Source organism: Theropithecus gelada, chromosome 9, assembly GCF_003255815.1.
Source record: "Theropithecus gelada isolate Dixy chromosome 9, Tgel_1.0, whole genome shotgun sequence".
Taxonomy (NCBI): Eukaryota; Metazoa; Chordata; class Mammalia; order Primates; family Cercopithecidae; genus Theropithecus; species Theropithecus gelada.
Genome location: NC_037677.1, coordinates 23,252,748 through 23,267,263, shown reverse-complemented (window position 1 = coordinate 23,267,263; position 14,516 = coordinate 23,252,748). Strand labels below are relative to the sequence as shown.

The 14,516-nt window shown below is 43.1% G+C and overlaps 1 protein-coding gene across 1 annotated transcript in view; it reads left to right on the top strand.

The window, feature by feature from the left end:
• Positions 1-13,752, top strand: part of LOC112631997 (amyloid beta A4 precursor protein-binding family B member 1-interacting protein) — a 127,776-nt gene extending 114,024 nt beyond the window's left edge. Inside the window, exons 12-15 of the mRNA XM_025397605.1 lie at positions 5,853-5,951; positions 6,789-6,903; positions 8,289-8,392; positions 12,922-13,752. Of these exons, the coding sequence (XP_025253390.1) occupies positions 5,853-5,951; positions 6,789-6,903; positions 8,289-8,392; positions 12,922-13,437 (834 nt within the window). The 3' untranslated portion in view covers positions 13,438-13,752. The remainder of the gene's footprint in view (positions 1-5,852; positions 5,952-6,788; positions 6,904-8,288; positions 8,393-12,921) is intronic.
• The last annotated feature ends 764 nt before the right edge of the window (positions 13,753-14,516 follow it).

The following is a 14,516-nucleotide window of genomic DNA, read 5'->3' as shown; positions in this document are numbered from 1 at the left end:
CCATCACCTACTCTATTCGTTTTCTAGAGCTGCCGTAACAAACTGCTGCTAACTAGGTAATTTCACAGAAATTTATTTCTCGCACAGTTCAGGAGTCCAGAAGTCCCAAATCAAGGTGATATTGGAATCAGAAGTCCAAAATCAAAACCAGAGTTGTGTTCCTTCTGAGGGCTCAGAGGCAAAATCTGTACCCTGCCTCCACACCTCTCCTAGCTTCCGGCAGCTCCCAGCAATGCTGGCATTCTTTGGCTTGCAGCTGCGTGATGCCAATCTCTGCCTCCCTCAACACATGATCATCTTCTTTCTGTGTCTGTGTCTGTTTCTTCTCTTCTTATAAGAACATGTCATTTTGGTGGTTGTTTTTGTTTGCTTGTTTTTTGCTGGTTTTGGTGTTTTTTGGTTTTTGGTTTTTTTGAGACAAAGTCTCACTCTGTTGCTCAGGCTGAGTGTGGTGGTGTGATCACAGCTCACTGCAGCCTCAACTTCCTGGGCTTAAGTGATCCTCCTGCCTCAGCCTCCCAAGTAGCTGGGACTACAGGTGTACACCACCATACCTGGCTCATTTTTTGTATTTTTGCAGAGACAGGGTTTCGCTATGTTGCCCAGGCTGATCTTGAGCTCTTGGACTCAAGCAATTCACCCACCTTGGCCTCCCAAAGTGCTGTGATTACAGGTGTGAGCCACCGCATCCAGCTCACACCAGTCACTTTGGATTTAGAGCCCACTTTCATCCAGGATGACCTTATCTGAACTTTATTACATCTGCAAATACCCTATTTCCAAATAAGGTTACATTCATAGGTACCAGGAGTGAGTACTTCAACATAGCTTTTAGGGAGGGGGAGATAATTAAACCCATAACATTCACCTGCTCTACCAAGCTAGAAACAGAGACAGTATGCTTGATTTTCTTCCTCTCCCCATTTCTCATTAATCTATGAGCAAGTTCTTTTATTTCCCATCAAGGTCTCCCACTGAGCCCTCCCTCAGTTCGATCTTATTCTTCACTCAAGATCCATCTTCCTCATAGCGCCTAGTGACTTCCTGTGTCACTGTGCTGTTTTAAAACTTCCAGTGCCCCCCACTGCCCAGGGGATCATGTCTAGATTCTAGTTTGACTCAAGGGTCTTCACTCAGATTCCTCTCCAGCTTAATTTCTGCTTCTTCATTCCATGGTTTCCAGACCTTTGCCATATAGAATTTCTCCATGTTCTCCATGTATATTACAGCATTCTGTCACTTCTTCCAAAGACCCTTACTTGGCCCATTTTCAAACTCTTAGTATGGAACATACTATTTCATAATCACATTACATATGTGATTTGATTACACATTTGATTACATCATGTGTTTACCTACATCTCTCCCTACATCTCTCCCTAAAACACCTCCAGCGAGCATTGCCCAATTATCACGTGCGCTTTCTTATTCCTCTTTTTGTTGTTTTTGTTTGTTTTTTTGTTTGTTTGTTTGTTTGAGATAGGGTCTTCTCCAACCCAGTTCGGAGCACAGTGGCACGATCATGGCTCACCACAGCCTCGAACACCTGGCTGCATCTATCTTCCCACTTCAGCCTCTCCAGTAGCTGGAACTACAGGTGTGCACCACCACCCCCGGCTAATTTTTGTACTTTTTGTAGAGACAAGGTTTCACCATGTTGCCCAGGCTGATCTCAAATTCCTGGCCTCGAGTGATCTGCCTGCCTTGGCCTCTCAAAGTGCTGGGATTACAGGTGTGAGACACTGGCCCCTGCCTCTCTTACTCTTCTTAATGTACCTGGGAATTAGCATACTTCTTAGCACCCAGAGATATTTGTTGAACAATATAGGACCTTGGTTCTTTCACTACCTTTGGCCTTGGATAAATTGCTTAGCCTCTCTCACCCTGTTTTCTCATTTCCTAAGTTCAGAGGGTCTGTAAGAGCCCTTTAAGCAGTGGCATTCCACAATCGCCCTGACCTCTGTGTGCTGTTCTCATGTTCCAAGAGAGCTTCTCTCTCTTTATGGTCAGGAACAATCAAATCAGTTGCAAAAGAGCCTGGCCAGTGACATTGCACCAGCATTTTCCTGAAACCTCTTTGCAAATGATTATTCAGCAAAAGGCTGGGTTAGGCAATAATCTCCTTGGCAAAGTCTCAATCACGGTGGAGAACAAGCTCAGTGACTTGCTCTATGATGTCTGCAAGCCTGAACGACTTCTGCATCACCAAGGGAGCCAGAAAGGAGCTTGTTCCCATTAGGTAGCTCATCTTAGAACCATAAAATCTGAGGATTGCTAGAGAACTTAGAGGTCATATAATCCTCCTATATACATCCACAGCACACATGTAGTGTAAGGAAGGAACTTGGTGAGACCTGACCTATAGCAACGTCTATACGTCACCCCATCATCAAGGGACTGTTTTATGTTCAAAAGTCATTTTCTTTAAGGGAATGACTATGTTTTACTCTATTTCAATGAATCACATACTTAAGAAATTGTTTATGGTGCTTCTTAAATGGATAATTGTTGCTTTCTGCGTTTTGTTGCAAACACGATGAGATTTAGTCTGCTCTGGAAACTTGGCTCTCACATGACATCTACCAAAAAAAAGGTAATAGATTAACTTGAAGGTCGCAATGTCAGCTTTTTAAATATCTGGGGGGTGGGGCAGAATAGTTGCTTTCTAAGAACAATTGTGAACATTTAATTGCTGAAGAGACCAATGCTTGCCTCTCTTACATGACAATCAGAACACAAATGCTGTTTGTCGGCCAGAGAGCCGTGTTTCTGGTGCTGAAAGACAAGGGCATTGGTTTGGCTTTGCACGTGTTATCGTTGAAGGCAATGCTGGCGGCATTTGTGGGCTGTTACATTCCAGCCAGTGAGTGCTGGCTTTAGTATATTTTTCATCAATATGTCCTTCAGATTAATTAAGACAACAAATCCTTTTGGCTACCGGGCCATATTACCTGAGTTGATAGATATTTTCAATTTTAAGGGCCTCCAAAGAGGATCATTATTGGAGTAACATTTGCAAAAATAAAATCTAGCATTCAGAATGAGGGAATAAGCATTGAACCGCAAAATCAATAAAATGCCCAGCAGCCATTCAAAAGTGTTTGCTGTCACCTGCTGGCCAGACTGCAAAACTACAGCAACATTCAGGCGCCTGATGTGAAGTTGTCACCGTTGGTAGAGAGAATGTCTGTGTTCCTGTTTGCTATGCCCAAGCAAATAGGAACTGACCATTCTTCGAGCAATGGTGCTGCAATTTCTGAGGCCTGAGCGAGCTACATAAGCAATACATATTTAAAGACAAAAATATGAGTAGACCTTCCTCAATTGCCTGAAAAAAACAAAAAGAGGAATTTTTTCTGTCATCTCTTCCAAGTCTGAGATTTGGGTGTAATAGCTTAATACAAACACAGAAATTCTAGGTGGTTAGTCAGGAGACCCCCAGGTTCTAGTGGGGGTCACAGGGTGGAATGTATAGTAACGTTTCTGAACCTCAGTTTTCTCATTCGTGAAACCAAAAATTACTAAACTCTCGTCAAGCTCTTGGAGTCTATAAAGGTCTTTTTATCTTTTCTGGACAAAGGTAACAATCCCACAGGTTCTTGCAGGCTGAGTCATTAAAAGTCCAGCAGAGTGACTAGACGCTGCCAGTCAGATTCCAACTGAAGTTTAAAGACACGAGACCCTTTGCTTAGATCAACTTTGAGAATAGCCATTTCCTTGGAGGTCAGTGATTTAAGATGGAAAGCAAAAGAGAAGTGGAGAGGTCCGTGCAATACCCGAAGAGAGGAATTGGACAGCTTTCCACCTTTCCTGCTAACTGAAGAGCAGACAGATGCTTCCAGCTCTCTTGGCTTTCCTTTCCACTTTCAGCCCCACCAGCAAATGAGGATTATCCTAGCAGGATTAATAAATCCTCTGAGGACAGGAGGGAAAAGAAAGAGGTGGTACCATACCCCTCCACACACACACACACAAGATGCTTGTGGTTGTTAATTATTTTTCTACATAATAAAATGTATTATAATAAACCTTATAATGACCTATGAAAATTTACATGGCACATATTAATATCTTAGAACCTATGTTTGGTTGCCGGCCCCTCGCCTGATGACGGCAAGATTTCTAACTCAACACGAAATGTTGTGCTTGTTTCTTTTCTTCAAGTATTCTGACATCTGGACTGGAACACCTGCCATGCACTGGCCATGTGCTAAGCAATGAGGGTCTTCAGCAGTGAGTAAGACAGATGTAGTTCCCAACCTCGTGGAAGACACAGTCTATCTGAGACAGACACATAAAACAGAAACTAACTGGGCTTGGTGGTTCACACCTGTAATCCCAGCACTTTGGGAGGCTAAGGTGAGAGAATCACTTGAGCCCAGGGTTTCAGCACCAGCCTGAGAAACATAGCAAGAGTGTTTCTTTAAAAAAAAGAAAAAAAGCCAAGCATGGATGCATGTCTGTGGTCCCAGCTACAGAGGAGGCTGAGGTGGAAGGATTGTGTGAGCCCAGGAATTAGAGGCTGAGCCATGATGGCACCACTGCACTGTAGCCTGGGCGGCAGAGTGAGACCCTGTCTTAAAAAATAAAAATTAAACCAGAAACAACAAAAGCAATGAGGACTAAGAGGAATGCAAGGTGTTTCTCTTTCACGCTTGCCCATTTCCTTGTTATCTTTGTGAGCTCCTAAAAGGCCTGTTCAGCAACCGGAACCACTGCTTAGTGCCACTGGCACTAAGTGTAATAGACAGAAATAGTCTTTCTCCAGGGTGTCCATCTGGAAGCCACTGGCCCACTTGGGCAGCAGATAGCAGTTAAGAAGGAAAGGTCATCACAAAACTCTGAATTTTTAGAAGCAGAAATAACCCTAGAATCAGGTTTTGGGAGTTATAAACCCACAGTTCTCATAGGCTTTAATTCTATGACATAAGAATTATCTCAGGTAAGTTCCCTTATCTGACAAATGGAGAAGCAGCTCAGATTTCTCATGGGGACAGAGACATGATAGATGTGAAAACCTTCCAAAAGTTAAAAGGGCATAAATGAAAATTATTATTGATAATATAGTAAGAAGTGCTTACAAGCAAGGCATGGTGACTCATGCCTATAATCCCAGCACTTTGGGAGGCTGAGGCAGGAGGATTGCTTGAGGCCAGGAGTTTGAGACCAGCTTGGCTAATGTAGTGAGACTCCAATTCCACAAAATATTTAAAAAAAAAAACAAATTTCAATTAGCTGGACATGGTGGTGTGCACCTGTAGTCCTAACTACTCAAGAGGCTGAGGAGTGAGGATCTCTTGACCCCAGGAGTTCAAAGTTTGCAGTGAACTGTGATTGTGCCACTCCAGCCAGGACAACAGAGTCACACCCTGTTTCTAAAAAAATTTTTTTAAAGATGTGCTTATGATAAATCATAAAACAAATTTCTTTTTCTTTTTCTTTTTTTTTGGGGGGGGGGAGCAGAGTCTTGCTCTGTCACCCCAGGCTGGAGTGCAGTGGTGCAGTCTTGGCTCACTGCAACCTCCACCTCCTAAATTAAAGCAATTTCCCTGCCTCAGCAGGAATTTTTTTTTTTTTTTTTTTTAATTTTCAGTAGAGGCGGGGTTTCACCATGTTGGCCAGGCTGGTCTCGAACTCCTGACTTGCCTCAGCCTCCCAACATATAACAAATTTCTCAAATCCTTTCAAAATTTAGTCATTTTTAAAAGTTACCTTACTAATTTTACAACCAGTAATTTTTACCACATAAATCACATATATTTTTAGAGATTTTTTTAAAATTTCCTGACAGGTGCTTTGACTTCCTAATACATGACAAGTGAATACATTGTCTCGAAACTGCTTCTTTCTAGCACCCCCAAATTCAGAAGGAGTCCCAGTATATCAAGTATCTCTGCTGTGATGACGCAAGAACCCTTAACCAGTGGGTGATGGGAATACGGATAGCCAAGGTGAGAGAGCGTTCGGACTTCACCCTGTCTTGCATTTGCCAGCCCACTTAGTGACCCGGGCGCAGCTTTCCTGGTACTATGAAACAGTTGGCCTATCCTTGGGTTCAGCCACAGACATTATCAAGTGTATTTGCCAGTGGGTTTTCTAAATGAGGAGAGCGATAGAAACACGAACCTCTCCAGTAACCGGATATTTACTCATGGCGAGTATTGCAAGCTTAGTGTGCAATTAAAAACACAAGATGGGGCCGGACCCGGTGGCTCACGCCTGTAATCCCAGCACTTTGGGAGGCCGAGGCAGGCAGATCACGAGGTTAGGAGATCGAGACCATCCTGGCTAACACAGTGAAACCCCGTCTCTACTAAAAATACAAAAAGTTAGCCGGGCGTGTTGGCGGGCGCCTGTAGTTCTAGATACTCGGGAGGCTGAGGCAGGAGAATGGCGTGAACCCGGGAGGCGGAGCTTGCAGTGAGCAGGAGATCTCGCCACTGCACTCCAGCCTGGGCTACAGTGCGAGACTCGGTCTCCAAAAAAAAAAAAAAAAAAAACGCAAGATGGAATCTATGATCGAGTTACATAAAGACATACATAATCAGAACTGAGTGGCCAAAGCTCTCTCTAATATGTTGGTGAAAAAATTAACTGACTCTGCCAATCTGGAAGATGATTGAATGTGTATTTGTTAAATTTTAATGGAAATATCCAAAAACACCAACTCAGACAAGTGGTGAACAGAGTAGCCGTGGAGTATTTATTTCTTCTCTATGTTTATATTGCAATTGAGTGCAGAATTTGGGATAAATGGATTCCTTTCCTTCTTTGTGTTCTCTCCCCAGTATGGGAAGACTCTCTATGATAACTACCAGCGGGCAGTGGCAAAGGCTGGACTTGCCTCTCGGTGGACAAACTTGGGGACAGTCAATGCAGCTGCACCAGCTCAGCCATCTACAGGTACTAAATGGAGGAGAAATTCCAACACATATTCAAAGCTCAGTGCTCCTGTTCAAAACATATCCAACACATCTATACGAACAGAACTTTGTAGACAGCTTCGGAATATGTTTTCTTTTTCTTTTTCTTTTCTTTTTTTTTTTTGAGACAGAGTCTCGCACTGTCGCCCAGGCTGGAGTGCAGTGACACAATCTCAGCTCACTGCAAGCTCTGCCTCCTGGGTTCACGCCATTCTCCTGCCTCAGCTTCCCGAGTAGCTGGGACTACAGGCACCCGCCACCACGCCTGGCTAATTTTTTGTATTTTTAGTAGAGACGGGGTTTCACCGTGTTAGCCAGGATGGTCTTGCTCTCCTTACCTCATGATCCACCCACCTCGGCCTCCCAAAGTGCTGGGATTACAGGCGTGAACCACCACACCCGACCTGTTTTCTTTTTCTTCTTTGCTTTTTTTTTTTTTTTTGGAGGTAAGGTCTTGCTCTGTCTCCCAGACTGGAGCCCTGTATCTATTTTAAGTGACTTTTAAGAAAGTTTTGACCACTTATTTTATGATATTCTGTGGATAAGGTGCTGATCTCCTGTTTAGGGTGAGCTCGTAGGTGGATGTTTCTTATCAGAGTACAAATATTATATTAATCCAAGGCTCCATGAGTGCCCAGAAAACTGTCCACATGAAGAATGAGATTATGTCCCAGTGTTTTGACATCTTGCACCCAGTCCTGAACAGCATATTTGAAGGTAACATGAGTCAAAGTTTCGTGTCAAAGGGACAAATTAAAAGGCATAAAAATAAAATATCATACCAGGACTTTTGGGGGGGGGGAAAAACCACATCTAATTCCAGATTATTTCAGGGACCTGCACATTTTGCCCAAATTTCTGTCCATTGTTTCTGTGTCCAATGTACTTTTTGTTGAGGACAATGTTGAAGAGTTGTTCCTGTATTCAGTGTGGTATGAAACTGGATAGATACATTTTTTAAAAATCAAGAAGAATTTTTTAAAACATGTTTTCAAGGTTTATTCTTCAATTACTGAAAAGTTTTTAAAAGTAAAACATATTGTTACTCTCCAGGATCCCAGTTAATCCAGACCCTCCTCGGTGAGCTTTATCAAATACCACCCTCACCTTCCTGAATCTTTTGCTGAATCTCCTATAAAGTTTTGTCACAGAACCTCAGATTTTTCATAAGGTTTTGTGTACCATGCCATGCCTGTGAATTGCTCTCTTTGCTTTGTTTTTATTATTATTTTTTTTTTGTAAGAAGTAGCCAGCAAGTATCTTTCTTTGCTTTAGAGATGTAAACTGCTTTGTATTTTCAGATTAACTTTCAAGAATGTTGAAAATGCTTTGCTCGCTCTTCTTTTCTCGCTTCCCCCCTCTCAGGACCTATAAATGGCACCGCCCAGCCCAATGGACAGATGCCCCAGGCTGCACATTCTGTCAGTGCTGTTCTCCAAGAGGCCCAGCGACATGCTGAAACGTCAAAGGTAAAACCAGCAAGCAGCTGACATACATTCCGTCAGCCCATGTTTCCAAAGCCCATGTTCTCAACCATTCGCATTGTTCCAATAACTGCTCTTTTAAAAAGCCGGGTGCAGTAGCTCACACCTGTAATCCCAGAACTTTGGGAGGCTGAGGCAGGAGGATTGCTTGAGCTTCAGTTCAAGACCAGACTGGGCAATATAGAGAGAGCTTGTCTCTACTAGAAAAAAAAAAAAAATTAGCCAGGTGTGGTGGCATGCACCTGTAATCCCAGCTACTGGGGAGGCTGAGGTGTTTGACTGGCTTGAGCCCAGGAGATCAAGGCGGCAGTGATCTGTGATCATGCCACTGCATCCAGCCTGGGTGACAGAGTAAGATCCAGTCAAATAAATAAATAAATAGAAAATGTAGTTCCAACAACTGAGACATTACTACAATTTAATTTAGTTCATTGCTTGATATTTGTAATCTTAAAGTTACATATGCTAGAATCAAAAGTTAAAACCAGCTATCATTACACTGCCTAGGAAAAACGTAAGCATTTCCTTAACACTCTGAAGTTAATTAGCTACTTTTACTTTGACCAAAGTGGTTTTCTTGGTTTAGTCAAGTGATCTTAGCCCTCTCTGATAGTAGCACATCCAGGTTTTAAACACTTGGGATTTTACTTGCCTTTTTTGAGTAAAACAGGGCAACTAGTAGTCTGAAGCCCTCTATGAAGCGTTAACTGGCCCCCAAAATCAGATTAGAAGACTGTTAAAAGAGTTACACTGTAAATAGGGCTGGGCACAGTGGTGAGCACCTGTAGTCCCAACTACTTGGGATGCTGAGGCGGGAAGATCACTTGAGCCCAGGAGTTCAAGGCTGCAGTTGAGTTCTGGTTGCACCACTACACTGCAGCCTGGGTGACAGATAAAGACCCTGTTTTAAAAAAAAGAAAAAAGACAAAAAAGGGTTTCACTAAAAATGTGCATTTTCTATTTTCCCCATTAGTGTCCTTCCTACATACATCCCCAGGTGACGGAGGAGAAAATACATTGTAAAATAATAGCCAAATTGGTATAACATTCTCCATAAAATTTTTCAACCAAATAGATCAATGAGGATTCCTTTAAATCTATCTTAAAATCATAGCTAATAATTATGATTTAGTTACTAATTTAGTTCAAAACTTCTCAGCTGACTGTATAAATTCTGTTGAATATTTCTCATGTGTGAGTCAAAACAACCTTAAATAACTGTGACAACAGCATGTCACCCAGCTAGGACAGGCAGGGTGCTTCACTTTAGCAATTTTTCACTTCTTTTGCCCCTTCATTTTGTCCATCAGCCAGTTATGAAAACAACTAAATCTTGGTATTTATTGAATTTCTTATAATTTTGACAATCACTGCAGGCCTTTGAAAGTTGTATTTCTTTAATGTTCTCATTATTTTCTCAAGCCTGACAATCTCCTCATGCAATGTGCTTTCAGCTATTATTATTTTCATTATTTCTATAATGCCAGTTGAAGGAAAGCATTTAAAAATGCTGAAAGAAATAAAAGAATCCCAGACTAGAAATCACTTAACTATATGTGAACACCAATACCCAAGCTGCCTGCTCAGAAATTCAAATAAAAAGAAAAAATACATCACCAGTTAAATAGCTTATCATGCGAAGTAAATAAACTAAATAAAACAGAAACTAAATCAGAAGGCACTTTATTAGAAAAAAATTCCAAATTTAATCTTCAATGGTAAGAGGCTACTAAGCAGAGAATGAAATAAACTGGAACCCTGATAAACTGTAAATTGAAATGATAATTATCACTAAAATGGATTCAATCCAGTTGCCTGGGGATGTTTCATTATATAAATTATTATTATCTCTTCCAACATTGGCAGAGGAAGGGCTATGCATCTATTAGACTTAGGCCAAATTTGGCGTGCTGGTTTCTACCAATAGCACATGCTGGTGATATTACTTTTCAGAACTCACATATTTATCTCATTTGATCTCATCACAACCTGAGACACAAGTCATAATAAGGACTATGGGGCTAATTTTATATCCAGTGAACCAGCCAACTTTCATGCAGTTGAGAAATGGTAAACTGTCCAGACATGGTGGCTCATGCCTATAATTCCAACACTTTGGGAGGCTGAGGCAGGCAGAGCACCTGAATCCAGGAGTTGGAGACCAGAGTGGCCAATATGGTGAAACCCCGTCTGTACAAAAAAATACAAAAATTAGCTGGGGCTGTTGGCACACAGCTAATCGGGAGGCTGAGGCATGAGGATTGCTTGAACTCGGAAGGTGGAGGTTGCAGTGAGGGGAGATCCTGCCACTGCACTCCAGCCTTGGTGACAGAACGAGACTCTGTCTAAAAAATAAATAAATAAATAAATAAATAAATAAATAAATAAATAAATAAAAATAAAATAAAGAAAAAGTAAACGTATAGAGACCAGATGCCTTGTTCTGATTTCTGGCCCACCACACTGCCTTCCCTGCAGCTGTGAGGCCAGCTGGAGCCAAGCTTGCAATCGGCTCCTCCCTAAAAGCCCACAGTCCTGGCGAAAGGCACCTGTGTTCTCAGCTCACCAACACAAGGAGACATTGTCCCCAAGATCAGGCAAAAAGGTCTTTGCCAGGAAACATATCCTTTGTGCCTACGTTTGCACAAAGCTGTAGCCAAGAGAGAACTGTTTCCATTCACTTCTCCCCCATCCTAATCAGAGTAGTACATTTAAGCCAGGAGACTGTGTGGAGGTTTTGGGAAGTCCTCAACCCCCAGGAGTTGCCGTGTGTTTCTACTGTGTGTTGTGTGGAATAGGAGCAAGATAATTTTACAGCTGCTTACTCCTGACACGAGCTTCACAACCAGCTCAACTCAGACCAAGAAAAAATGCATCCCTTCCTATATGCCGAGGACTCTGGTGGCTTGGCTTGGGAACCAAGGAGTGAAGTCATTTGGCTTCCATTTTGAAGGAATGAATGAGTCGAGGGTGGTTTATAGACTGAGGCAACCCCACAGGAGATACACCATGAAAGCCCCTTTAGAGACACACAGCAGCTCCTGGATAAGGCAGGTTCCAAGGAGGTGATACTCGTATGATCTAAATACAACACACCTCATTGAACACGGCCAGATCTTCCATTTAGAGTAGACTTGGTAGATGAGTGCCACAGGGTAACTGAACCCAGGTTCGGCTGCTCACCACTTAAAAGCCAGACTCAAGAGATTAGGGATGATGGGAGGAAAAGCTGGTTTATTTGGAAAGCCAGTAACACTATGAAGATGGTGGACTAGTGTTCTGAAGTACAATCTTAAATTTTTCAGGCTAACTGGAGGATTTTAATGGGTGTGGGATATGGGGAAGAGGAGTGAGTTGGGGAAAGAGTTGAGATCAAGGGATGACCAGAGACTGCAGACATCTGGGTGCCAACAAGGGTCCAAAGAGGTTGGGAACTTCTCTGTCCTTGGTCAGGTCACAATGGTCATATAAATCTTTAACAAAACATAGTTGTTTACTTCTCTAATCCCACAGTTAGTTTTTAAAACTACGTGATTGCTGGGTTTGCATGTTTATCTCAATGCTCTAAAATTATCCTTGCCTATATGCAGGAATGGGTAAAGGCCACTTTAAACAAAAATGGAGTTAGTTACATTTGTTTTTATGCTGTTCCACTGTGACAACAGGAAATACTGTTACAGGCCATTTGGGCCAGGTGGGGTGGCCGTAATTCCAGTTACTCAGGAGGCTGAGGCAGGAGGATCACTTGAGGCTAGGAATTTGAGACTAACCTGGGCAACACAGTGAGACTTCGTCTCTAAAAATACATATATAGAGAGAGAGACATAGTCTCGCTATGTTGTCCAGGCTGGAGTGCAGTGGCATGATCTCAGCTCATTGCAGCCTCCACCTTCCAAGTTCAAACAATTCTTATGCCTTAGCCACCCCAGTAGCAGGGACTACAGGTGTGTGCCACCATACCAGGCTAATTTTTGTATTTTTAAAAGAGACAGGGTTTCACCATATTGTTCAGGTTGGTCTTGAACTCCTGGACTTAAGTGATCCACCTGCCTGGGCCTCCCAAAGTGCTGAGACTATAGGCATGAGCCACCATGCCCAGCCAAAATATTAAAAAATTAGAAAAATGATTATTTTTAATTTTAAAGACCATTTGGAATAATTGCCATATTCCAGAACAAAGATGAGCTCATGAACAACCAGGAGTCTCAGTGACTGAGGGACAGAGGCTCCCCAGGGGGCAGACAGAGACTCCCATATCTATGGCATGGTCCTGTCCACTAGGGCTATTTTGTCCACTGGGGCTGTTTTGAGAATAAAGAATGCGACTCGGGAAGTTGAGGCGGGAGGAGCGCTTGAGCTCGGGAGGTCGAGGCTGCAATAAGTCCAGATCGCGCCACTGCACTCAGCCTGGGCGACAGAGTGAGACCCCGTCTCCATTAATTAATAACAATAAATTTAACATTTCAAAAATTAAAAAAAAAAAAAAAAAGAATGCTGCTGTCATTCGGTTGCAGGATAAGAAGCCAGCCCTCGGGAACCACCACGACCCGGCAGCGCCCCGGGCCCCGCACGCCCCCAAGTCCAGCCTGCCCCCGCCACCTCCGGTGCGGAGGTCCTCGGACACCAGCGGCAGCCCCGCCACGCCTCCCAAGGCCAAGGGCACAGGCGGCGGGGGCTTCCCCGCCCCACCCGACGACTTCCTGCCGCCGCCGCCACCGCCGCCGCCCCTGGAAGACCCTGAGCTCCCGCCGCCCCCCGCGGAGTTCTTGGAGCCGCCCCCGGACTTCGTGCCCCCGCCCCCACCGTCGTGTGCAGGGAACGCGGGCTCGGAGCTGCCCCCGCCGCCGCCGCCGCCGCCCGCGCCCGCCTCCGACTCCGCCAGGCCGTCTCCCGCGGTGGCCAAGAGGCCTCCTATGCCCCCCAAGAGGCACGAGAACCCAGGGACCCCCAGCGGGGCAGGAGGAGGGGAGCAAGATTTCATGTCAGACCTCATGAAAGCTTTGCAAAAGAAGAGAGGTAACGTGTCCTAGGGAGGGGCATGGTGAGTGTGCCAGAGGGAGAAGCACCGCTGACCCGGAGCGCAGGTTTTGCTAGTAGATTACCCTGACATTTTGTTCATTTCAGATAAAATGTAATGGGAAACTTCTCACTGTTGTGCTCAAGTGCAGCCATAAACATTAACCCAATAGAGTTCAGAATATCTGCCCAAATGTACATATTGCTCCTATGTATTTTCACCTAAATGGAATGTACCTTCCCTTCCAGGTTACCTGAAGTGCTGTTTTAGGTTCATTTATTTTATTATGTTAAGAAGCATCATATGAATAAAAGTTAAACGTTTTTCCTGAAGATGGTATTTCTAGAAAGATTATTGGGTCCTTCTATCTTGAAATCAACACTATAATTAAAAATAGCTTTCAACATTCCATGCCTTCTTAAGTCTTGGTGACCTCAGATAGATTTTTCATCTCTACCTCTATAACCTTCAGAATTTGCAGGAAAATCGAGAGAGGAGAACGAGAAAACGTGACAAGCAGAGCCTGTTTCCTTTCCCTGGAATTCGGTTGCTTGATTGGAGTCCTGGACACAGGCTGTTTTGGTTTTGCTTTTATAATGCTTGAATAACAGTAATTGAAAAATACAGTTGTTTAGATAGTTTTTGAATTATTATTACAATGCTGTAAGTATCCTGTAAATAAAAATGTAGGGGCAGGAAAAGGCAATCCTATGTATATTCTTCAACCTGAAATGTTTTCCCTCAGAGATAAGTTTAACGCCCAGTTTATCCTAGGTTCTTGGTACCTGTATCTCTTCTCCTTCAAATTGGCTTCTGATAGGCTTTTTACATTTTCTTAATTTTATTTATATGGCTCTATTTTTGTTTTTGTATTTTTGTGTTTTTTTTTTTAAACTGTAAAACGCCTCAAAATCTTCTTAGAGTGGAAAATAATAATGCATTTTTTTAAATAAAGGAAGATAATGCTATGTTTTAATATTTGGAGAAAAGTAAGCTCTAAATCATGCTGTCTCAACTCACGGGCTGCAGGTGGCCCAGGACCCGTTCGAATGCTACCCAACACAAATTAAAATATTAGGAGCTCTTGGCAGG